This window comes from Equus przewalskii, chromosome 10 (assembly GCF_037783145.1).
Source record: "Equus przewalskii isolate Varuska chromosome 10, EquPr2, whole genome shotgun sequence".
Taxonomy (NCBI): domain Eukaryota; kingdom Metazoa; phylum Chordata; class Mammalia; order Perissodactyla; family Equidae; genus Equus; species Equus przewalskii.
Window position 1 is genome coordinate 15,295,476 of NC_091840.1, and position 24,548 is coordinate 15,320,023.

Sequence of the window (24,548 nt, forward strand, 5' to 3'; positions counted from 1 at the left end):
AAATTCACCAAACGCTTAAGTCTAAAGTCTCTTTCCTGTTCTTTCCGGAGCAGGAGCTGCAGCAAGACGTTTCACTATACAGATCAAAGCTTTGCTGGTTTTTAATTCATTTGAGGCTTTAACCCCTTTCAGGGCAAGTTTTAGAGATCTGCCTCCTTGTATAACAAGGGAGGAAATGTTACTAAAGAAAGGAATGATAAAGACATAAAGCCTGTGGGTTTTAAAAGTTTGATCAAATTCTGTTTTTCCAAGTCTGCAAAGTTCTGTTATAGTAAGACAGAAATGAACACAAAGGAAATATGTGTTTTGGATTCCATTGCTCTAAGGGAAACTTTCCTTTTAAGGAAATTAAAATTAGGAGTGACTTGCTAAAAGTGACTGAAAAGCAGAGCTCACCTTCCAGGGAAATGCAACCCAGGTTGAAGCCTCAGCAGCTCTAAGGAGAGGTACCTCCTGTGGGATCCCTCTGCCCCCCCTTTTTTTTTTTTTTAATGTTTCCTAACTTGTGCTTGTTTGTTGGAGGCACATGGCTCAGGAGGGATATTTGGGCCAGAGCTGGTTGGATCACTCTGTCCTGGGGGTGCTCTCCTTGAGGCAACATAGAGTGGTGGTTCTGAGCGCCAGCCCTGTGGCCTTGGGCAAGTTCTTTAGACCTTGTAGCTAACTCTTCTCTCAAGTGAGAAGACTCATAGCACCTACTTGGTAGGCTTGTTGTGAGGATTAAGTGAGTTAATACATGAAAAGTACTTGGAAAACATCTGGAGCAAGGCAGCGCTGTATAAGTGCTAGCTATTGTTGCTTTTACCATTATTAGTGTCACCTTCACTGCTGCTGCTGCTCTTGGAGAGTTCAGAGGGTGGCCATGGTGTCCAGTTGACCTGTCCTACAGCCTAAAGCTGGCAGATCCTACCAGAATAAATGGAAAGTGAAATGCCATCCTCAGCTTTTGTGGCCTTGCCACTAAAAGAAGTAAAGTCTGTATTTCCTCTGAATGAAATTACACATTGGCCATGTTGGCCTGTCCGAGTTCCAGGACACACAGCTAGTTTCTCGTGTAGTGAATAAGGTTAAATGATCACCTTCCCCAGGACGTCTTCACTCCCCACCAATGGCAAGTGGCTGGAGATAGAAAAGATCTGTCCCTTGGAAACCAGCTGTGCACCTCCTGCCTTATCTCTGACCCCTCCCTTCTCCGCACACACCTCTCACCGTGGGTGTTTACGCGTTTATGTACTTCCTTCAGGCCACACGGTGGAGCCCAGAGGCCTGTCTCTGTTACCCTCCCTCCTTGGAGGGGCCTCCCTCCCCAACCCTCATCCTCACCCTGGGCTGCTGTTTCCAGGGCCTGTCCTCTGGGGTCCACCAGGCCATGCCTCTCAGCCAAGCTTTTCCAGTTTTATTAACTTTGATAGGGTAATGTTTGCTTCTTCATTCAACAAATGCTCATTGTGGGGAAAGCTAGAATATTTAGAAATGGTAAAAAGGAAAATAGTGCCCGTTATCCCACCATTCAGAGACAGCCAGGGCTACCTTTTTGGTACATTTCATACACTTTTGGTACATTCTCTCCTAACCTTTTTTCTCTTATGGATGAAAATTAATTTAGAATGTATAGCTCTTTTTCAAACCTTTACAGAATTGGACAGATTGACTATATAGACTTGAAAGGGCAATCAGAGATCACCTAGCTGGACCCTGCTGTGTTTTAGATGTATAAACTAGAGCCCAGAGTGGGAGTGAGTTTCCAGAGGTCACCCAGCAGCCTTGCCTTTCCATCCTGTTCCACAGCTTTGAGGCCAGTACCATAGGGTCACCAAGAGCACTGGCTCTGTGGCCAGACCACCTACATTTGGGGCCTGCTCCTTCTCCGTCTAGCGGCAAGACCTTGGGGAAGTTACTAACCACTCATCGCTCGGTTTCCTCATCCATAAAGTGCTGTTGGCAGTAGTGTCTCCTTAGTCAGTTGTGGTGGAGATGAAATGTTACATGTAAAGTGCCCAGAGAGCATATGTGGCACGGGGTAAGCCAGCAGTGTTTGCTGCTGCTGTTTGCAAAGCTTTGTTGTTAGTAAAAACTTCCTGAAGGGGCTCGGTGGGGAAAGCTGTTCTGTCTCCTGGGACCAGGGGTATCAGTGGCAGTGTCAGAATGAACCAAGGATGTGAACTGTGACCCCTCAGGTTCAGATTAATTCATCTGAGTCTTCAGGACGCTTGCTGCATGTATTTAAGTCTGCAGATAGTCACTGAGTTTGGACAGAGTACTGTACCATTTTTGCCCGGTGTCAAGATACCCAAATAACAACCCAAGTTTTGACTGAAGGTGTCGGATTCTGTGGAAAGATTACCATGTTGCACAGGAATAGGAACCTTGTCTGTCTCCAGAGATGCCCTCAGTCTTTACTGGTGGTATCCACCATCTACAACTCGTCTTCCAGACCTTAACCTATAGTGCCTGGTGCCTTTGTCCAGTTCTGCGACTGAAGTTACTTTGCCAACTGAATATTGCAGAAAACTAGAACCAAAATCAGTCTGTGACCTGCCTGCTCCTCCCGCTACACCCTTGTCCAGAGCAGACGTTAGGAGAACAGCTGCTCGGGGCTGAGCATGGTGACAGGGCAAGACTGTAGGGCTCAGTGCTGACAGGAATGGCACGCACACTCTGACTAGATTGTATTATGGAAAGAAAAACTACTTTTTATGGGAAGGCAAAAAAAGTACCCTTTTGTGGAACTTGGTGGTAGAGGAGAGGAGACTCTCATTTGTGACTATGCCAACCTTGAAAGTCAGAGCTGTTTCTAAGAACGGTTACAGGTAGACAAAGCTAAAAATGACATCTGTCCTAAAAGGCACAGCCAAATACAAGGGATGCTAACTTTCTGTGGTATCTGAGGGAGCAATATGGCACCAGTCTGTTTGTCAGGAACAAAACAGTCACCCTTCTAAGAGCTGAATAACTCACACATCTGTTCTTGGTAATATATCATTAAATGTTCCGTTTTAAGGAGTTTTGTTCGTTGGATGCCAAATGTTGGCTTTCAGGGTGAAAATCAGCCATTAATAGATACAGGTAGAGGGAAATAGAGGAGCAGATAACATGAGGGCCAAGCTCAGGTGAGCAAGGCTTTAGGTTCTTGTAAGTCCTTCTGAGCACAGGTGCCCCATTTCAATTCAAAACCTATTCCAATGAGACTAGTGCCTTTTAGTTATTTTAATAGTAAGAAAACAGTGAACTGCTGAGTGAAACTACTAGATTTATATGGCCATGGCAGGACTGTTCCTGAGGCCATGGGGTCTATTAAATAGAATACCAGGGAGAAGGCAGAAGAGCCTCTGTTCTAGTTGTCTCGTGATACGCACCAAGGCATGTTCATTATCTCTGGTGGCATCACATTTGGTCTGCACCAGGTGGCCCAGACCAGCTTCACTGTTCAAGTATAGACTTCCTGAGGGCAGGGATTCATCTCAGTGTCTTTAGCTCTGATGTCTTGCATTAAGAACTCAATAAACATTTTTGGGGAGAGTAAGCTGTAACTTGTCACAGTCTCCCTCTGAGTAGTGGGGGTGGTGACTGATCCTTCTCTCATGAAGCTGAAGAGTGAAAACACAGGCACCTCAGCTCCTCACAGGTCCTTGCGTGAAAACTGACTGAAGCTTGTCATCGTCAGTTGTGTTTCCTCTGTTGCAGAATAAAGTGGCAGTTTTATAGGGACTTGTTATATAGGTAATCAGGCGCCACCCTTCACCACTGTAAAGCCCCTCAACATGAGGACCCCTTCTGTGTGGGAGGACTATTATGGACTAAATGTTTGTGTCCCCCCCTAAATTCATATGTTGAAGGCCTAACCTGCAATGTGATGATATTGGGAGGTGGGGTCTTTGGAGATAATTAGGTTTGGATGAGGTCATGAGGGTGAGGCCCTCATGATGGGATTAGTGCCTTTATAAGAGACCAGAGAGCTAGCTTGCTCTCTCTGCGCCATGTGAGGACACAGCAAGGAGATGGCCATCTGCAAGCCAAGAAGAGAGCTCTCACCAGGAACTGAATTGGCCAGCACCTTGATCTTGGACTTCCAGCAGAACTGTGAGAAATAAGTGTTTGTTGTGTAAGCCACCTAGTTTATGATATTTTGTGAGAGCAGCCCGAGCTAAGACAAGACTCTTTGTGTTCATGCCTTTCCCAGAGAACCTGTCAGGACTAACTGCCTTACTCCTATTTAAAGGCTTAAAACATTGTCCTGCTCCTCAGCTTCTGGTTTTTGTTCTTGCACTACCCAGAGCAGATGGTCCTAGAAAGCAGCATTTTAAATAAAATGCCTCACAAGAAAGTCTTAACATTTGTCAAGAACACAAAAGAAAAAGCTGTGTAACTACATTCATCTATATTAGTAGCATCAACTCAGAGTTAAAACACCACTCATGGAACAGTGTGTGTCCCCATCTTCACGTTGTTACTACATTTATCTCCAATGGGAAGACAACCTTTCCAGTAAGTGCAAGGCAGGAGCTTCCTGCCTCACCCATTGTATAACCACTTGGTCTCAGCTCCAGGTTGTGTGTGTTCTAAGGTTTTCACAGTGCTTTTTGTCTGCTGAATCATAGTCACAGAAGCAAATTTTTCTTTGCACCTAATGCTAAAATAGTCTTACCCTCATCTGAATGCAAGCCCATCATATTAAAGTAATTTATTGGAATACTTACAGTTTATATGTTTTTAAAAGTTTCAAACCATTCTTGACTCCTTCCTGTTTTCACTGAGAACCAGAGCTGAGCAAGGCCTGTATGTATGTCTCAGGAGACATATACAATGATATAAAAAACAGACTCCTTTCCCCATGCAGAGGCTCGGTCAGATGTCCACGCCTCCTCCCCTCCCCAGCTTGGACAGAGCTCTCTGGCTGCCCAGTGCAGCCTCTTCCCTTTTGGCCCTGCAGCCTCCTCTGGTCTGGTCCCTGTCTGCCATGGCAACAGCAGCGCTAGGCTGGAGCAAGGAGTGAGAAAGTGGGCCAGCAATGGCAGAGAAAGGGAAGAGCCCTGGCCAGGATGTGCCAGGTGCTGGACTATACACAGCAGTGTCATCTCCCTTGTGCAGATGAAGAGGGCGGTGCACAGAGCTCAAGAAAATTCCAGTGGAATTCAACGCCAGTCCATGTGACTGGGTTCCATGTGCTTTTCCCTCTCTTCTCTGCCTCAGCCTCTGGCAGAGAGTGGGGGGCGGGGGAAGACTAGACCACATGTCATTGGGTGGAATGGGCCAATAACTGGGGCGTGGGCCAGCAGTTTATTAAGCCTGTATCCATGTCCCCTCATTTAAAAAACAGACAAACAAACAAAACCTTCCACTTTATAGGAAGTAAAATTCTGGTGCCTTTACTATGACAACCTTCAAAGGCAATACATACTAATAATATTTATTGGAAACCTGACTAGGATTTTCAAAAGAAACGATTGTGTCTGAATACGTACAGCAACCAGGTAGTTTGTCTGTTGATTCTCAAGTTAAATAAAGCTGGAGATAAACAACAATAAATTCTCTATTGATGTTCTATTTAGTTTCAGTTTAAAATCTATTAATAGCAAGCCTTCTACCCCAATCCCCTTTCTACTGGAACTGATTAAGGACTAAATGTCTTTATTAAAGCAGACATTCCCTTTATTTCCAGTAACAATACCTTTGAAGGGCAAGCTAATTAATGTTTTTTAATTGCTTAATGTAAGCAAGAAATAAAGCAGTTTTGTGAGTTGCTGCAAAGAAGACAATCATAACTGATCTGCATATCACTTAATTAAACAAGGTCTTTAATGGAAAATAATTACCTTCAATTATGAAAAAAAAGAATTTGTTGAAAATAAGATGGAAATTATTCTGCCTTTGGTGAGGAATTACACCATTAGTGCTTCTTGAGGTTCAGCAAAGCTTTTATCTGAGATGGTGGCCAGATAGGGGATAGGTTATTTACTGTAATTGCTCAAAAATGCTGCTGTGTGTGAACATTGGTTTTAGATTACTTTTCTGCTTCCTTTTAGATGTTGACATTTGTCTTATGAGAATCTATAAAAGTTTATTAACATTTAAACACCCCCTTGAAAGATCACGTTTTGATTGAAAGTCCATGAGGTATTATGGAGGTCTGGGTCTGAAAAATCACAGCATAGCCTGTCCTACCTGTCGAATCATCAAATCCTCGTGTAGAAGGTTGTGAGATAATCCCTGTTTGCATTTTAGACTTCTGGTTAGTGGCCACTTCTGCTAGTGGGCCATCCCAGTGAAATGCCACAAAGCTAAAAGCCTGTTAGATACTATCTCACTGACATTAGTATCTTTTCTAAGGAATAGGTTTTTAAACTAAGGTCCAAAGTGGTTACCCAGCTTTATCTAGAAAAGCCTAGACCGAATATAATTCTTTTGTTTCCATTACTAGGCAATTTCCAGAAAGAAAAAGGTTCTAAAAGTTTTTGTCACTATCCTTATCCTTCCAAGCTAAATATGAACCATTTTCCATGCCCCTCTCCCCAAAACCACTAGATAATTTTAAGAAAGACTGTGGTTGTCACATCTGTCTTTAAAGAACAGCCCAGCTTGTGCTGAAGTCTCTGCACCTCTCTTCTGCCTCGTAACTGACTGGGAATCAGGAAACATTGACCTGGTTTTGCCCTGGGTTGTGCCATTTCCTACTGCTGGGAGTGTGTTTTCTTACTAAGTGTGAGAAGACACCAGAGGACAGGACCCTTCTAGCACCAGCATGTATGCTGAGCTCACTGTGACTGTTTTAATGGATATTGAAATACTGGCAATTTGCCAAATATGTGAACCATTTCCAGAAGCTTAGCTTTTCACAATCTCCTCTTGTATGCACTGGTAGTACAGGTGATATATATCTATAGACTTTCAAATGTGATGCCTTCTTAGATACTTTAAAATATGAATTTTTATACTGTCATTTATAGTCATGTTTTTTGCGGTGGGGGGGAACCTTCTGTTTTTTTCACCATTTCTCCAGGACTCTGGATCGATTTGGAAATGTCCTACAATGGGTCCTTTCTGATGACTCTCGAGACCAAAATGAATTTGACCAAACTAGGTAAAGAGCCTCTTGTTGAAGCCCTGAAGGTTGGAGAAATTGGCAAAGAAGGGTAAGGGGCTGTATGAATTTACTAATCCAACCCTGGGGAACTGAACTCTCCCTTAGCCTTTGAGAAGCAGGTTTGATGGGTAATAGTCCCGGATGTTGAGTGAGCCTTTACGTAAGTGCTTCTGGACCACAAAAGGCTTCAGGGAATGGATCCCTAGTTTTATCCCCAGCAGACTGTGAGTCCCCTCCTCTGCTGAGTGCTTTTGGCCTCAGTGCTGCCAGTGGGGCACACAGTATCGATTACCCAGAAAGCATCACTGACTCAGACCAGCAGGGCAGGCTCGTCTGCAAAATAAAACGCTCTCTGAAGAGAACTGTCATTTAGAAAGTTCTTCCTTCAACTTGCGGCCACAAACAGCAATATATGGGCCAGGCAAAGGTCCCTGGGGGGTTTATCTACTTTAATCACAAAGTCAGAATTATTTATAATTAGACGATTGATTTTGTAGCCAAGAGGGTGCTCCTAAAGTGTTTTGAGACGAATTTTCCCTAAATAATACAATATTGATTTGCTTAGTAAATTTTTCTCTTTATAGAAGATACTGAATCTGCTGCCCAGAGCTTGTCTGATTTAGTAAATATTCCAAATTTGTGAGCCAATTAATGAAGCTTGATTTTTTTTCCTTAAATGCCTAAAATGGATAGCCTAGAACTTTTACATTCCCACACACCTTTAAAACGACTGCTTCCGACTACAAATTTAAATTGGATAATTGTTTTTACTGAAGTAAAAGTGCTGACTGGAGTCTCTTTCTCATATCTTTAAGCTCTTTGCATGAAATTAACAGTCTGATGATAGGAAGACACCACAAGGAGCTACCTTCTCAGGGCCTAAATATAAGACAGACTCTTAGATTATTGCTTAGTTAAGATACTGACCTGTTGCTTCCGTTCATACTTGTGGTCATAGCAGATGGAGGGAGTTGGCTTATATGTTCAAGAATATCCTTTTACTTAGATTATTCTGATTTACCCAGGTTACTTAATAAAATGTTCCTATTGTAATAATTGGAGAATTTCACCTGCTGATGCAGTCTAACCTGTATCTGTGCTATTTTCCTTTCATTTTTCTGCTATTTGTTAAAATGTGTTTGGATTCGGCAATCTGCGGATTGTATTTTCTGGTGAGTGGTGTTTCTCAACTCTCCATGTAGCGTTTCATACCCTGTCAGTGCTGAGTCTCGTTTGGTCCCATGTGGCACCACTAGGAACCTTGTCCTTTCATCACGTTCTTGGACATAAAGGAACAGTTTGTAGACCTGAGCAGATTGAGATCAGAAGTATTTTAAGAGTCTCTCCTGGCAGGGAAAGTTGTACAAACTTCTTCAATTTAAATTGCTGAGGTCCTGCTCTAGTCCTCTAGTCAGACTCGACTTCTGTCCCTGGACACCCCCACCCTGGCACCATGCACAGCTCAGCATCATCGGTCCAGCCTCATGACAACACACTTGCAGAACCAGCTGCCTATAAAATGAAGCACCTTGGGCAGAAGCAGTCTTGAAAATGAGGTCTAACTAAATAAGAGCATGACAGAGCAAACTTCTGTCAGAAGCATTTGTGCAAGGAGCCCTTTCTGGAAACTGCCCTATGCTAGCACAGAGCTGCTGGGACTCCATTGGAAAGGGGAGTCTTGGGCAGCATGTGGGGCCCCAGCAAAGCCGGGTCCCTGAGATCCTGGCCCCTGTTATTCATGTAGGTCTCTTGGCACAATTTCAGGTTCATAAACTCTGGCTGATCAGAGGATGGACATGTTTTCTGAGCAAGCGGTGCTTCTCTAGACTGCATGAAAAAAATCCTCTGCTGTAGGAATATGATGGTATTACATTTAATTTGAAATGTATTTATTTCTAAAGTACTATTTTCTTTTCCAGTAGAGTCTGATATAAAATGTTTTGCTTCTTCCTGTGAGGGTGTTAAATTATATATTGATGTGTAATTGGCTGTCATTTAGTTTTAAAAGCAATGAAAAAAATGCAATCCAAAAGCAGTTCACTTGGGAGGAAAAGGCCTAGAAAAATGGACCCTTAATTTGTTTTTGCAGAAAGGACCCCTTTGGGAATCTGAGCGCTCTGGATCCTTCTCCCAGAAAATGCCTACAAATGTACTATTTGGCTCACAATTTCTAGGAGCATCAGGAACCTCTGAAAGCCCATCCATAGCTAAGAACCTAATCCCAGAAGTGATACTAGAATCCACTTTTTCACTTCCTCAGTCATGAGCATCTGGAGTCACTCTGAGGCTCAATACCAGAGGAGAGACAGAAGTCAGTATATAATACATAGTTGTTATTGAGGATGTAATCTTTGGTATCGAAGTGTTCCTTAATAGTAAACCTCTCTGAAGAGCAGCTGCCTGCAGAGTTGGCCAGCAGCCCTTTTCCTTCAGGCCCTCCCTTTAGCCCGTGGCTGCCTATCTCAGGGTCTCACTTTCCTGCAAGGGCTTGTTTCCTGCTGTCCTGCTCTGGCAGGGCCTCTGCTTTGTCTCACTGCTTGTTCAAAGTCCCCTTCAAGTGTGCAAATGATTGTGCCCTTGGGGAGTCTCTGAGGAGATGCTGCTCAGCCTGTGAAAAGTCCTACTTACTGGTAGGAAGTTTGTTCATGACTTCACTTTATTACCCTGAGGGTGATAGTGAGAAATTGAAATCCATGTTGCTTTATTCCAGTCAAGTCCTTTCCCTTTGAAATGTGGGTACACTTTATATTTGCAGACACTTTTTCCTTTAGTCTTTTTATTTCCCAGTTAGTCTTCTTTTTACAGACTGTAGTTAACCTTGGGGCAATAAGGTACTCCAAATGTAATTCAGGTAGTGAGCTGAGCAGTCTTAACTTAGGAACTGACCCGAAGAGGACCAAAGTGAGTCAGTAAGGGAAATGTTCTGCATGTTGGATGCTCTTTAAATGAAAAGTGGCATTGGAGTGGAGCACTTCCTGTAAGGCACGTGGCCTGTTCTCGCTCTGCCGTTGCAGCCTCAGCCGGCTGTGCGAGTCCTCATTTGGAGGCCCCCTCTGACTCCGTATTGGATCACTAGTCCCCAGACCACCACCACCACCTCACCCTGAGGCCCCTGATGTTCTGGGAGCTGAGTGCCTGCAGCCCACACTGTGTCTCAGTCTAGTTCTGTGAGTGAGTGTATACACGTGTCTGTGGCAGATGTATAGGACTTACTTCTCTCAAATAAAAGAAAATGGATACATTCTTATGAGTGTGGGCCCCAGCCAACAGTCACCTCACTGGGCTGTTTAATCTAATTATGCATCCTTCACTTAAAGCTTTGTTTCGGAGCTACTTTTTAGAATTGCCTCCAGAGTCTGTGACATTCTTTTTTAACTATCCTGAGTGACAGAAAATCATCCGGCTTTGTAGGTAAATTGGGTCTTTGAGAAATTGCTAGAAGTCCTTCAGAGGCGATGGTGATTATGAGACCAAGGAATAAAATGTTTAGTCTACGACTGTATCAGTGATAAAAGTAATTCACTTTCTTATGTATCTGACTCTGAGCACAGTTCCAAAAAGATTTTTAGCAGAGGCAGCAAAAGTGAAATAATCCTTTTAAAGTGTCTCTTTGAAAAGTTATCACACTCATTTGGAATTCTAAGGTGTGTTTAAAAAAATTAGGCTTATTATGTTCTAGCACATCTTATATAAGGATGTGCAGTGTGTCTTTCTCTGAAGTTCTTGCTGACATCGTAAAGTTGAGATCATAAAATGAACGTTCAGTTATAAAACTGAATATTAGCCAAACAGTGTACTTAATTAGTAAGCATTGGATGCCACATAATATAGCTCCCCATGCAGAGAGTAGAGGTAACGTTTGGTCAAAATCAGAATTTCGTGTCATCTGATCTGCTTTCACTGATACAGCATTGTCTAAATTATTAATTTCAAGTCACAAAATTTGTCCCATTCTCTGTCCCGCAGAGGATTAATTCAGGAACCTGAGAGCTCACTGCAATGCTTAGCCTTTGGCATCTTCTGCCCCAGGTCTGGAGGCTGCCAGATGACACATACCCATGGGGACAGGAGGGTTTGGTGGCTAAGCAGGTTTCACTGTGGTCACAGATCTTGAGGCAGCCTTTTGGCTGATTTACACCCCTGACTTTCCTCATCTCAAGATCCAATTTAGACTTCCTTGGGAGTCATATTTTGCTATGTACACTTTAAATAAAAGAGGATCTCTGTGAGGGCTGCCTAACCATGGAAAGCTCTGAAGTGGCTTTGTGACCCATGAACACACACAAGCATTTCCTGGACCAGCCAGGCCTCTGATGGAAGGAGGAAGAAAGAGTCAGTTAGGTGCTGTCCCTGTGGCCAGGGACAAGAGGCTTTGTGTCTGCAGGGGGCGTTTCCCTTTAACACTACACTCAGGCCTGTTGGCTGAGGCAGCTGGCTCTACTGTTTCAGTGCCGGGGTTGAGGAGGATCCGGGTGTCCTGCCAGGGAGAAGACTCGTGAGGCCCGTACAGCCGGGCTCCTGTCTCAGAGGCGGAGATTTCAGCTCCACCTGCCCAGTGCTGGGGCCTCTGCTGAGTCTTGAAGTCCACACCAGCGTGTGTGCTCTGCCCTTCGGTGTCCTTGGCCCCCTTTGGCCAGGAGAAGATTGTCCCAATGGGCTGCTTCTGGTGCCCCAAGGACGGTGTCAGAGGGAAACTCCAAAGGATTGCACTTGCAGGGAGCTGGGCCCTAAGCTCCACTGCATTCCCCTGCCCTGGTAGTTATGTCCTTGTCAAAAACACAAGGCCCAGCCTCTGCTTAGTGACCGTTTGGTTGCTTAATAGTGTTCAGAGACTACGTTGTCCCTTGTTCATCTTGTTCCAGTTAAGTCTCTGAGCCCCAGAGATGGACCCTGCCCATCTGCCTGTCTGAAGCAAAGCCACCATGCAGGGAGGGAGCTCCCTTTTGTGGGGCCAAAGCTTGGCCAAGAAGCCCCAGTGCCCTTCACAGGAGAGCCTTGCTCACTCATTGCTACTGGTGATCCTGCAGCCCCCATGGCTCTGGAAACAGTATCCAACCTGAAAAGATTAATGAGGGATGCTGCTCTCTGATGAGGCTTTTTATTACTGTATTTTTAAAATGGTTTTTAAATTTGTACTTCTCCAGAAAGTTCCTATGTCACTTGCTTCCTAGAGTGCCTTGAGATTTGTACCTTGTGGTTGTTGGCTTTTTCTTTGACCTTCAGGAGTTGGGGCAGGTGTGGGATGAGATAAGCAATTTCACTAGACAGGAGTCTTAAGTCAAAACTAATTTGGAGGTAACTAAGCCAGAAAGCATCATAGTTGTTTAACTCAGCCAGAGTCAGGGGACTTGCCTGAACATCCCCATCATCAGTGAGAGGTGCTCCTGTCACCAACATAAGCTGTCACCTCACCCTTGCAAGCATTGTTCTTTCCATTCACCCTCCCACTTGGCTGCTGCTGCACTGTTGATGAAACCACTGCATTCGTGTGGACCCCATCACACTCCTACCATCTGCCATTCTGACGCATGTGCACAATTGAATTCTTTGGGCCCAAGTCCTCTGTGGTTCTGCCAGGGGACTTGCGCTGAAGAGTCTCCTGGGTTACCAGGCCAATCCGAGGCCTCTTCTTTTTTGGATGGGTTGGGCAGAATGAAGTCGTGTGGCGGCGGTGGCGGGTGGGGCGCATGTGTTATCTCTAAGCAAAGCCTAGGTGATGGGCAGGCTGCGGTGGTGACTCTGCCCTGTTCAGTTGCAGGCCCAGGGCATACTGTTTGGCCGACAGCGATGAGGAGTCCTCCAGTGCTGGCTCCTCCGATGAAGATGATGCACCAGAGCCCAGCACAGGAGACAAACCGCTTCTCCCAGGGGCTGAAGGGTGAGTGGATCCAGGTTCTGGGGTCTCCAGGGGTCAGGCAGCAAACGGGGAGAGAGCTTTTCTTTTTTCCTCTTCTATGATCTTCCTTCCTCTTTCATGTTGAGTGAATGGTTTGGGGGATTAATAACCCAAAAATCAGTGGCTTGTTTAAATTCCAGGCTCCGGAGCAAAAAGACCCATATAGCTTTCCTTACTTAGGACGGTCCCACACCAAAATGGCTTTCTCCTGCCACTGGAGTCAATAATAGAGAATTGAAGGGCATGCTTATCACAAGGAGCACAAATTGCACAACACTTCCCTCTGGTGCTTGGTGGAGAGCATTACCCACCCTCAGTCGGGGCACACTTGCTTCTGTGGAGCTACAAAGCTGAAACATTCAGGTGGTTTCTCTGGTGAAATTTGGAAATGCGGATCACTTAGCTGATCTTTTGGATCAATGAACTTCATTTTTAGGGCTCCCTTTGCCTGTGACTTGGACTATGGAATGATCAAAGTGCTTAAACAGCCTCTGTATGGATCTTTTAATTGTTTAAAGTGAGTTGAAGAAACTAATATTATAAAGAAGCCAGGTGACTCAGAAGCATTTGTAAGAAAATATCAACCTATTCACTTTTGAAATACTACAGGTGAAAAGAGAATCCAGATATTTGAGGAGTTGGTGCTAAAGTTTGTGTGCATTATTTAAAATCTACCTGCTTGACCTTCTTAAGAACAATTGCTTTTCCCTACACACATACAATACTATTCCTGACACTCTGAAACTGTGGAGGATTTTTAAAAGCAAATCTCTTCTTATCCTTCTCAGTCTTATGATAGATACGATCTGATACAAAAGCTTGCTTTCTTGCCCTGCGGGCATGTCCGCTTCATGTAGCATTTTTCTTTAGAAGTTCCTAAGCCCTTTAAAAAGTAGTTGCCACTCAAAGTTGGTATGACACCACCTAAAAGTCAGTTACTGTTTTGTATCCCTGTTGATGCAGCATGATTTCTTGTTTTCCGTATAGAGATGGTGAGATGTCTCTAGTAGGACACTGGACTTATATTCAGTATTTGAGGGGTATAAAGGGAGACAGGTGAGATGCCTTCACTATTTGCACTATGAGAACTTTGACTTTCCATTATCAAAACTCGGGCTCTGTCTGATGTTTATACCTTCTCTAAAGCAGTAGTTCTCAGCTAGGGGTTATTTTGCACCTCCCTCTGGGGGGCATATTTGGCAATGTGTGGATACATTTCTTACTGTCATGACTGGGGAGAGTGTGCTGTTGACATCTAGTAGGTTGAGGTCAGGGATGCAGCTAAACATCCTACAATGCACAGGATAGCCCCCACAACAAAGAATTACTCAGTCCAAAGGTCAGGAGTGCCACAGTTGAGAAACTCTGGTCTAAAGTAAGGGGGACAAAGAGCCACAAATTTTGGTTGTGAAGGAGCAAAGTTTGTACTAACACCGCTTTGTGTCCCTCATTTAAAGGTATGTTGGAGGTCATCGAACAAGTAAGATTATGAGGTTTGTGGATAAAATTACCAAATCAAAATATTTCCAAAAAGCAACAGAGACAGAGTTCATTAAAAAGAAGATTGAAGAAGTGTCCAACACACCCCTGCTGCTGACTGTTGAGGTTCAGGAGTGTAGAGGGACCTTGGCGGTCAACATTCCACCTCCCCCGACTGACCGGATATGGTGCGTAGAGGGTCCTCAGGGACAGCAAGTGTTTCCCCTTGTGTGACCATAAAAATCCCAGCCTGCTTACCCTTGACATTATGGAAAGTACCTTCTTCTGGGCAGAAGCACTTTCAAACGTTTTCCCTGGAACCTTAATATAGTTGTAAATCCAATTCTGCTTTCTTCTGTGAATGGTTAATTCACATTTAAAGATTCATCTTCACAAGTTAGGAAGAGTTAAGGTCAATAGGTGAAGTTTATGGGATGAGCTGTTTCTGTCTCTTTACGGCCAGCCTTTCCACCAGTAAGAAGAGCTGCTATTTGTAGAGCTCTTCTTCTCTGCCTGGCCTGGGGGGTAACTGCTTCTTCCCATCAGTCTTCAGAGCATCCTGTGGAGGTGGGTGCCATCATTATCCCCACTTGACAGAAGGGGACCATGCAGCCAGCAGAGTCCCAGGCAGTTAGGGAAGACTTCTCTGGGTCAGACCTAGATGTTAAGGAGGCAGAAGCATGTGCCCTTGGTAATTGTGGTAGGAGGTCTATCCAAGGAGTTGTCATTGAATGAACCAGTGGTTTTCAACCCTACCTGCAAACCCAGTCGAACTTGTTAGAAGCAGAGATATGCCCAGCCCCTGGCACTCAGGGGCTGGGGGAATAAGGCAGGATTGAGAATCATGAAATAAGTTATTCATGGGTCCAGCAGAAGAAAATCGCTAATGTGAATCTCAATTTAAAACTGACATTACAACTCCTATAAAATGTGCATAAGTATATGCAGTGATTGCAAAAGAGACCTCATTGTACCATAAACTACATGTATGAAAAAGATAGCTCTGTTCTATCATAGAGTGAAACCAACATGCTAGTACACTTCCTTGGTGTGTTCAGAAGGGTCTGTAGGAACGATCAGAAGAGGATTATTGAATTAACTAATCATTTGATGATGACACTGGTGTTTGCCAGTAAGAACTTAAAAATACTTTTTTAGATTTTATTTTTTAAAAGTAATATTTTCATTGTAAAAACAAAATTGAGAGATTTGGGAAAAAGGGGGGAAAAGCCTACAATCTTACCATCCAAAAATAACCACTGTTAATACTTTACTGTACAGTCTTCCCAACCTAATTAAAAAATTTTTAATAGTAAGAGTTGATACATTTCTTCTCTTACTTCGAAGTTTTAAGATTTATCAATTACAAGTGCCACTGTTCAGTGAAAGATAAAATTTAAGGCCTCTTGGATAGTGCTATCCAAAGCATGCTTAAATGCTGAACTATTTGTTATTGATCCACAAAAATAAGTATAGATAGTGGGAGTGTTTAGAAACATTTATAGCAATTTAACATTTTTATTGTATTTTTTAAAACATTCGTCTGTGAAAGATTGAAGTTCCTAGATAGTTTGATAGCATACAGTCTCCCCTAGGAAGCCATAAAAGGCAAGGTGTGCAGTGAAAAAGCAGGTTATAGAATGTTCTCTATTTACATAAGCATATTAGGAGTGTGGGAGCACTGACCTGCTTCACTCAGTGGTCTTGTCTTGGGGGTGAGATTCAGAGAGAGGCAGTGTCTTTCACTTCCTACACTTGTATATTTTGAGTTTTGTAACATACATATTATACTTTTATAAAAATAGAAACGAAAAAAGTCCTTGACATTTTAGGAATAATAGAAACCAGAAAACAATGCCTAGGTCACGGACTTTTCCAGTGGCACTTCCTGGCTTTCCCAGTTTGTCAGAACTTTTCTCAAATCATTGCAGTCCTACACATGGTCCAGGGACACAGGGAGTTCACAATTCATCCCTTCTGCATTGAATTATTTTTAGAGGGGGTTTCAGACTAAGACAAAATTTAAGTGTAGTGATAAAGCCCCGTGTAAACGAGGAATGTTTGCTGTTGGTACTTGTCTACTTCCTTTCTTTGCTTCTAAATGTGGTTATTACTTGTCATCTTCAAAAAGGTACGGTTTCCGGAAGCCACCATATGTAGAGCTGAAAGCTCGGCCAAAACTTGGAGAGAGAGAAGTCACTTTAGTTCATGTGACAGATTGGATAGAGAAGAAGCTGGAGCAAGAGTTTCAGGTAAGCCTGCAGTATCATCTGATGTTTCACCCCAAGTGTAAAAGCTCTGGATAGAACTGAGGTGCTGAACTTCACTTGGGTCAGGATCCTCCTTTGAGAATCTGATGAAAGCTCTGGACCCTCATCCCAGGAAGGTACACATATAATCAAACAGGTGTAAAATTTTAGGTAGTTTCAAAAACCCCTGAAACTCTGGATGTGAGGGTGATCTGGCTGAGACATCTGTCACCCCATTGATCGCCAGGGTTGATTCAACTGATCTGGCTGACTAGGCGGGTGTCCCCTTCCTCCCTCACTGCTCCATGTGTGTCCCTTTTGAAGCTGCACGCTTGGTCCAAGAGGATGACCTTCCCTAATAGAGGAGGACTGTTCTTTGGTCAATGGTATATGAGTAGCTGCGTTCCTCTGCTAGAACCTCCAAACAAGCTCTCAAAAAACCCTGAGAGAGGCTGGTCCCGTGGCTGAGTGGTTAAGTTTGCACGTTCTGCTTCAATGGCTCAGGGTTTCGCCAGTTTGGATCCTGGGTGCGGACATGGCACCACTCATCAGGCCATGCTGAGGCAGCACCCCACATACCACAACTAGAAGGACACACAACTAAAATATACAACCATGTACTGGGGGGATTTGGGGAGAAAAAGGAAAAAAAACAAAAAAAGATTGGCAACAGTTGTAGCTCAGGTGCCAATCTTTAAAAAAAAAAAAAAAAAACCCGAGGGCCAGTGGCTAAGTTCAGCACACTCCACTTCAGCAGTCTGGGTTTGGTTCCCTGGGTTGGACCTACACCACTTGTCTGTCAGTGGCCATGCTGTGGCAGTGGCTCACATATGAAAAGAGGAAGATTAACAGTGGATGTTAGCTCAGGGGAAATCTTCCTCAGCAAAACAAAAACAAAAAACCCTGAAACTCATCCACAGAACTCTGTTCAGTAGTCTTCATAAGAAACCCCAAAGGTGGGTTACTAAGCCAGAGCTCATTCTCCAAGCCTGTTTTCTGCCACTAAGGTGATAGCGTTGTCGCTGAGGCCCTGGGATGAGCTATTCCTATCAAATTTTTATCAGCTGTTTTTTTTGTTGGTGAGGAAGATTGGCCCTGAGCTAACATCTGTGGCCAATCTTCCTCTTTTTGCTTGAGGAAGATTGTTGCTGAGCTAACATCTGTGCTAATCTTTCTCTATTTTGTATGTGGGACACCACCTCAGCATGGCTTGATGAGTGGTGTATAGGTCCGCACCCAGGATCCAAACCAGCAAATTCCCAGCCACTGAAGTGGAGTGCACAAACTTAACCACTGTACCACCAGGCCAGCTTTTGAGGCACTGCTGTCTTTCAAGGTTTTATGGATTAGCAAACTATTTATTTATTTTGTAATGAATTTCACCTTTTGAAGATCCATATTATTTTTGCAGGGGTATATTTTGAGTTTATTGCTTTTAAAAAATTTTATTTTTATTATTAAGAGCTATAGATTGGGCTGGCCCCATGGCCTAGTGGTTAAATTTGGTGTATTCAGCTTCAGCAGCTTGAGTTTGCTGGTTTAGATCCCAGGGGTGGAGCTACACCACTTGTCAGCCATACTATGGCAGTGACCCACATATACAATGGAGGAAGACTGGCAACAGATATTAGCTCAGGGGGAATCTTCCTCAGCCAAAAAAAAAAAAAAAAAAAAAAAAAGGCTATAGATTAACTGTAACTGAAAAACAGTTTCTGGAAAGTGTAATATTATCACCAAATAGGAAAGTACTTTGAACTTAGGAAAAACAATGTTACACCTTCAGTATTTTTCCTTTTCCCTAGATCCTACATTAGGAATTTGAGCAGGTCATCCCTTATGGGTATTGGGGTACAAGGAGTGAAAGAAGGGATGAGGGAGCAGAGATTGGTGCCTGGTATTTTTGAGGTAAATTGGGAAGTTAGAGGGTAACTGCTGCATCTTCCCATAGCCACCTGTTTTTGTTTTCATTTATGCTCTTTTTAAAGATTTTATTTTTCCTTTTTCTCCCAAATCCCCCCAGTACATAGTTGTGGGTCCTCCCAGTTGTGGCACATGGGATGCCACCTCAGCGTGGCTTGACGAGCGGTGTCATGTCCACACGCAGGATCCAAACCGGCGAACCCAGCCACTTGACCACAGGGATGGCCCCTTATTTATGCTTTTCTAAGAAGGCATTACTGAAGATTGAATGCATTGCCAAAATTCACTCATATAAAATTAGTTTATAAACACGATCGGCAAAGCATCATTACTGTGACTCACTCATGGTCCTTTGGGTGTTCACTATAGTGGGATTTCTTTTATATATTTGAAAAAAGATTAGCTTACATTTTGTTGCTCAGATTTAAATGGATAAACTCACTTGGAATATGTGTTCTGGACATAGTAATTTGGAAATACTATGAGCAGCTTAAGCCAAATCTCTTAAAACAATCTTATTTATCAATTCACGAGTGATTTCACTCCATGTCCATGAAATCAAAGGCCGCTTCTGCCGCAGAGCTGGCTTACTGGGCTCTCGTGTTCATGCACTGATGCGGTTCCTCAGCTTTCTGAAGGTGGAGGAATTAGTTTGGACTGTGTAGGAAAAGTTGTTTTATATGTATTTTAAAAACTTGTCTAAAATTATTATCAAAACAGAGTGGGGTGACGGCCTGAGTAAACAAGGCATTCTCCCACATGGCTATTCTTTAATATCTTTCTACAGAAAGTTTTTGTCATGCCAAACATGGATGATGTTTATATCCCTATAATGCACTCAGCCATGGACCCTCGCTCCACTGCCTGCCTCCTGAAAGACCCACTTGTGGAGGCTGCTGATCAGCTGTGAAGGGTGAAAATGTTTCCGGCATTAGATCTCACTCAAGGTGTGGGGTTCTCGGCTGCCATCTGTGCTGTAGCACTCACCTTTCCTTGTGCCACAGCTCTACCCTCTGCCTGCCATGGCCCATTCCACTGTGAGGTGTCATTCCACTGGACCAGTGAGGTGTCTGGATTGTCTGCTGCCAAGCTTTGACTCAGCAAAGGAGACTGTGGATGCAGCATCACGGTGGAACCAGAGGTTACAGGTCGATCACACCATGGCTTTTTTGGGTCTACCAGTTTTTGTGGCAGCAAGAGAACAAAAGAGCAAAGCTGTGCAACTGGAAGGCTTCCCGTTGCCTCCTCACCTCCAAAGCTTTTCCTCAGGCATCCAGTGCACAGTGGAATGTTTTCTCACTTCTAGTTTGTGATGCAGCCCTCCACACTTCAGAAAATCTCAATTCAGTAACACGTGGAGTGGAATTTTGTGAACCATTTCATTGGTGATAAAGAGATATGTGTATGCATAGCAACTTTCCATATTAAAATTGTGCATTTAGGAAGCAAGTAGCCATAGAACTCAGACGCCCTAACACACTATCAGCTGGGGTGGGGACGGTGGGATCTATGTGAACATTAGGCAAAGCCATGAGATCAAACCATCCCAAGCCTTTTAACAAAAAAGTACAATCATCTGGCTACTAATCAATCCCAAATGTTTTCCCGAGACACAAGCATATGTGAAAATGTCAGACGTGGCACATGACTAGATTGGGGTGGGGCCAGAAAGCCAAAGCCACCATCCTTCCGTCTGGCACTTTCTGTGCTCCGGAAAGCTTTATATAGGCATCTAAATGCTTTGTTAATCTAACTGGTTTGGGATGTTTTGTGAGCAGTTTCCTTCTCTGATGGCCAAAAGGGAGGGAGAGCTGCTCTCTAATGATCATTAAGAATCAAGAACAGGTTTGCTCAACATGACACTACATATCTCAAAATTAATGTGACCTTCTTTAATATTGCCAACTTATTTTGTGCATTTGTGTCAGAATGTTTGGTTTACAAGTTTGGAGCCTCTAATTGTAAAATTTGCTTTGAGAAGTACACGTAAAATACACAATTTTTTATTGTTTAAATCTGCATTCGGCATCAAAATTACCTTGGGTAACTTTTGATAACTTACATCTGTGGACAAAGCTAATAGTGGTTTTTTAAACAGCACCTTGCCTGAACATGACTTTAAAGAAATTAATATATTGAAGAAATATATTTGAACCCTTACTTGATTACTTTAATTGCACCATTAAAACATTTGATTTGAATTATTTGACCATTCCAGTTGGTGTACTGTTAATTTCTCATTGTGTAGGCCGATTTGCCTCAGTCCGCATGTCTTGTTCAATGGTCTTTATAATTTTTGTGCAATAACTAAAAGCAAAGGACTAGATGCACTACTGTGTAAAGAGATTACACATGACTGTATCCTATTGCACTCATCAAATAGTTGTGGGGATTTACAATCGCTTGTGTTGTTTCACAAAATAAATAATCTCATCAAATACTAGATAAGCATCCAAGTTATTTCTGCTGAATCCTGTTTAGATAATAGAGACAGAATAAACAATGGGTACAGGGCTCTCACTGGGGCCCTCAGCTGCCAAAAGCGGCTTCAATTTCCCGGGTGGTAAATGGGCCAGTCCTCTTCTAAGAATCCAAGGTAGGCCTCGTCCTCAACAGATGGATAAGGTCTTAAACCCCCAATAAAAAACCTAAGGGGGACAGTCCCCCTCTTGAGCTGGAGCTTACACCTTTAATTGCCTAGTAGACCCGTTAACTTGGGGGGCCCTCTAGTTATTAAACGCCAAAGCAGTTTAGGCACCGCACTTGTGCATCCTTGCCCTTCAACAGTGCTGCCTGTACTCAAAACAGATGCACATTTCGCCTAAGCCTAGGTGAGAAATTAATCACCTAGAATCTGGATCACGAAGGATCCTGCCTTTCTGTAGGAGCCTATGTTGTGCCCAGCATGCATGAAATCATCTTCACACCTACTGTTACTGTGAGCTGTTTAGGCTAAGGACACATTAATTTGCCTCAAGCTTAGCACACAGTATCCACGTAAGCAGTTGGGCCTAAATGGTAGTTTCTCTAAATAGGTTGCGACCGCACCTTAGCCAGGTAAGTTCATGCAGCTCAAGACCGAAGCCAGTTCCTGGGAAGTACACCACGGCCCTTAAACTACGCGAGGCCGCAGCCGGATTCTCATCTCCGCTCCCTGCGGAGGCTATCCGGGCCGCAGTTAACTGAATCTGCACGTCATGTCTCACTAACCAAGAGATCGTAGTCAAAGCTTCCAGGGAAATCCCGGGCAAACCTCCCGCTCCTGGCACCCAGTGCCGCCTTGTCGCTCGCGGTTAAAAGGGCCGCCGGCGAGCGGGAGGCGGCCCCAGTTATGCGCAAGCGCGTACTCTGGCGCCGCAGCCTGACCCCCGGCGCCACGTGCAGGCGCAGCAGGGGCTCAAAGGCAGCGCGTCACGACAAGAAGCACACCAGCGATGGGATCAAACCATTTTATTGAGAAGCTTTGGGGGAAGGTCCAAGGGCTGAGAAAACAGTGATATCCGACGTCCTCAGTACGGCCGGGATCTGCAAGAACGAGAGGTGGCTGAGCGGATGTGCCCCCGCAGCCCCGGTCTCTCCCCGCCGCGGCGGCGGCCCGGCTCAGATTCCAGTTCGCATCACCCGCGTCAGCAGTCTAACACGTGCTTTGATTGGGATGTCATCACCGCTGGCCGCCCGCCCCACACCCAGCTTCCAACCCTGAGGAGCGACCCACCACGACCCAGAAGAACCACAACCTCACCTTTCCGGCTTCACAGTCTCCGAAAGGCGGGACGACGCGCCCGGCTCCTACTTAAAGGCGTAGGCAGGATGTGGTTGGGCGGGCTTTATCGCTATTAACCAATAGCAAGTCGAACTTCCGGCCACGTGCCTGTAAAGTGGCCTAATGATTGGCCGTGCTCTCTGAGTCCTCCAGGCTATAGAGCGGTCACATTGCTAACCATAGAGATGGGACTCTAGGAAGGACTGAGAGTCGTACAGTGCCTTGCGTGTTTTTCCAAATCTCTATTGCCGGCTTGAGTTTAGTGCATTTCTTTCCAGTACACAGAACAAAATTTCATAAACAGCAGGACGCAAGTAATGCCTACCTTGTTTAAGATATTCTGTGTCAGGAGCTTAGGCTAGGAGCTGAGGATATAAAAGTGAACAAAATTAACCTTGCCCCTGAGTTCGAAGTAACCTCTTCTGATGGAAAGAGCTTGTGTTTGAAAGTAATCCGATGTGCAACCAAATCCTGTATTTGTGATGAATTCCATCTATGACCGTGATCACTTAACCTTTCTGAGCGTCAATTTCTGAAAAATAGGAATATCTAAAAAAGTTGTAAGGATTAAATGAATGAATGTCAATCGCTTGGCACATTCTGAGTGGTAAACAAATAGTTGTTTCTAAAGGGTTTGTGTGATGTGGAAAACTTACGTGATCGCAGTACTTTGATAAATGCTAAAATAGAGCTATGAATAGCCTACTGTGGAAGCCCAAAGGAGAGAAGGCCTAACTTAGAGAAAGCGAAAAGTGCTTGTAAGTATTGGGTTCATACTCTGAGCCAGGCACACTTTTCACTAGCGGATAGGAATGTGGCTCTGCCCTGTAAGAGCTTGATTTACCGGGAGAGGGAACAGTAAGCAATCACAATCTCTGCTTATCTTTTATTTCCTTCGTATGTTTCCCTTGGGGATTCTTTCCCTTTTTTCTTCTTAATAAGAAAAATGTATTGTTTTTTGTAATAAAGAAACCATTTCAACCTATGAGTTTGTGGTTGTCTCTTATTTTCATTATTTTCTACATAGTTTTTAGTTAAATTTAAAAATTCCTCTTTTGTCCAAAGCAGTAATTGTTTTGGCAAGTGTTTTGTAACTTCTATGCTTATTTTTATTATTATTTAAACTTTGTTATTAATGTCAACATTTATTACACTGTGGTACAGTTTCTGCATTGGGAAAGGTATTAACATTTTCTTCATGGCCTAGAATATGACCTATTTTTATAAATATTCCATAGATTCTTGAAATGAAGATGTTTTCAGTATCAGGTGCAAATATAGACATGAAATATATATTAATTCAGCCTTAGTTGTGTTGTGATTATATTGTCCAAATCTCTGTATATTTTATACTTGATTGGGAATGTATGCACTGACGTTGATTGATAGTGATGTGTTAAGATTATGCTTCAAATACCAAATGCGGGTGAAGATGCAAAGCAACAAGAACTTTGCTCCATTACTGTTTGGAAATGCAAAATAGCGCAACCATTTTGGAAAAGAAGTTGGACACTTTCTTATAAAGTTAAATGTGCACTTAACCATATGACCTAGCAGTTCCTGGGCGTTTAACCAAGAGACATGAAAATTTATGTTCACGCAAATCCAGTACAGAAATGTTTATAATAACATTATTCATAATTCCCCAAACTGGACCCCCCGAAAGCCCTTCATTGGGTGAATGATAAGCAGTTGTGGTACATCCAGACGATTGAATGCTATGTAACAATGAAATAGAATGAACTGTTGATACGTACAACACTCAGAAGAATCTCAGAGGCATTATGCTGAGTGAAAGGCGTCAGACTCCAAAGATGGTATGATTCCATTTGTATGACATTCTAGAAAGACAAAACTGTAAGGATGGAGAACAGATCAAAGAGTTTCCAGAGACGGGGGGTGTGGGGAGCATTTGACTACAAAGGGGCAGCAGGAGGGCATTTTTGAGGGTGACAGAACTGTTCTGTACCTTGATTGTGGTGGTGGTTACACGATTTTATGCATTTGTCAAAACTCATAAAACTGTTCACCCAGAAGATTTAATTTTACTGTATGAAATTAAAAACAAAAAATAAAATAAAAAATTATGCCTCAGTCACTTTCTTTGGTTATTTCTGTCATTATTTGCTTTGTATATTTTGAGGCTATGCTATTTATCTC

The 24,548-nt window shown here is 43.5% G+C and overlaps 1 protein-coding gene, 1 long non-coding RNA gene and 2 other non-coding genes across 19 annotated transcripts in view; 1 reads left to right on the forward strand and 3 right to left on the reverse strand.

Moving 5' to 3' along the window:
• The window catches only part of TEX2 (testis expressed 2), a 111,211-nt gene extending 90,143 nt beyond the window's left edge, over positions 1-21,068 (forward strand). For 5 of the 16 annotated variants that reach the window (XM_070561609.1, XM_070561611.1, XM_070561612.1 and 2 more), the window contains 5 exons: positions 6,998-7,130; positions 12,834-12,959; positions 14,435-14,644; positions 16,588-16,708; positions 19,413-21,068. In XM_070561609.1, the coding sequence (XP_070417710.1) occupies positions 6,998-7,130; positions 12,834-12,959; positions 14,435-14,644; positions 16,588-16,708; positions 19,413-19,535 (713 nt within the window). In that variant the 3' untranslated portion in view covers positions 19,536-21,068. The remainder of the gene's footprint in view (positions 1-6,997; positions 7,131-12,833; positions 12,960-14,434; positions 14,645-16,587; positions 16,709-19,412) is intronic. The other 11 variants (XM_070561614.1, XM_070561616.1, XM_070561618.1 and 8 more) reach the window with 5 other exon arrangements.
• Positions 21,069-21,903: 835 nt separating this feature from the next.
• LOC139074215 (small nucleolar RNA SNORA76) lies at positions 21,904-22,035 on the reverse strand. The gene has a single exon (XR_011523753.1). It is a non-coding gene; the product is annotated as a small nucleolar RNA SNORA76 (small nucleolar RNA).
• Positions 22,036-22,060: 25 nt separating this feature from the next.
• LOC103549751 (uncharacterized) lies at positions 22,061-22,446 on the reverse strand. Its single transcript, XR_544604.2, has 2 exons — positions 22,368-22,446; positions 22,061-22,150 (listed from the first exon to the last, which is right to left on the reverse strand). It is a non-coding gene; the product is annotated as an uncharacterized lncRNA (long non-coding RNA).
• On the reverse strand, positions 22,224-22,293 carry LOC139074264 (small nucleolar RNA SNORD104). The gene has a single exon (XR_011523800.1). It is a non-coding gene; the product is annotated as a small nucleolar RNA SNORD104 (small nucleolar RNA).
• Positions 22,447-24,548: the final 2,102 nt, after the last annotated feature.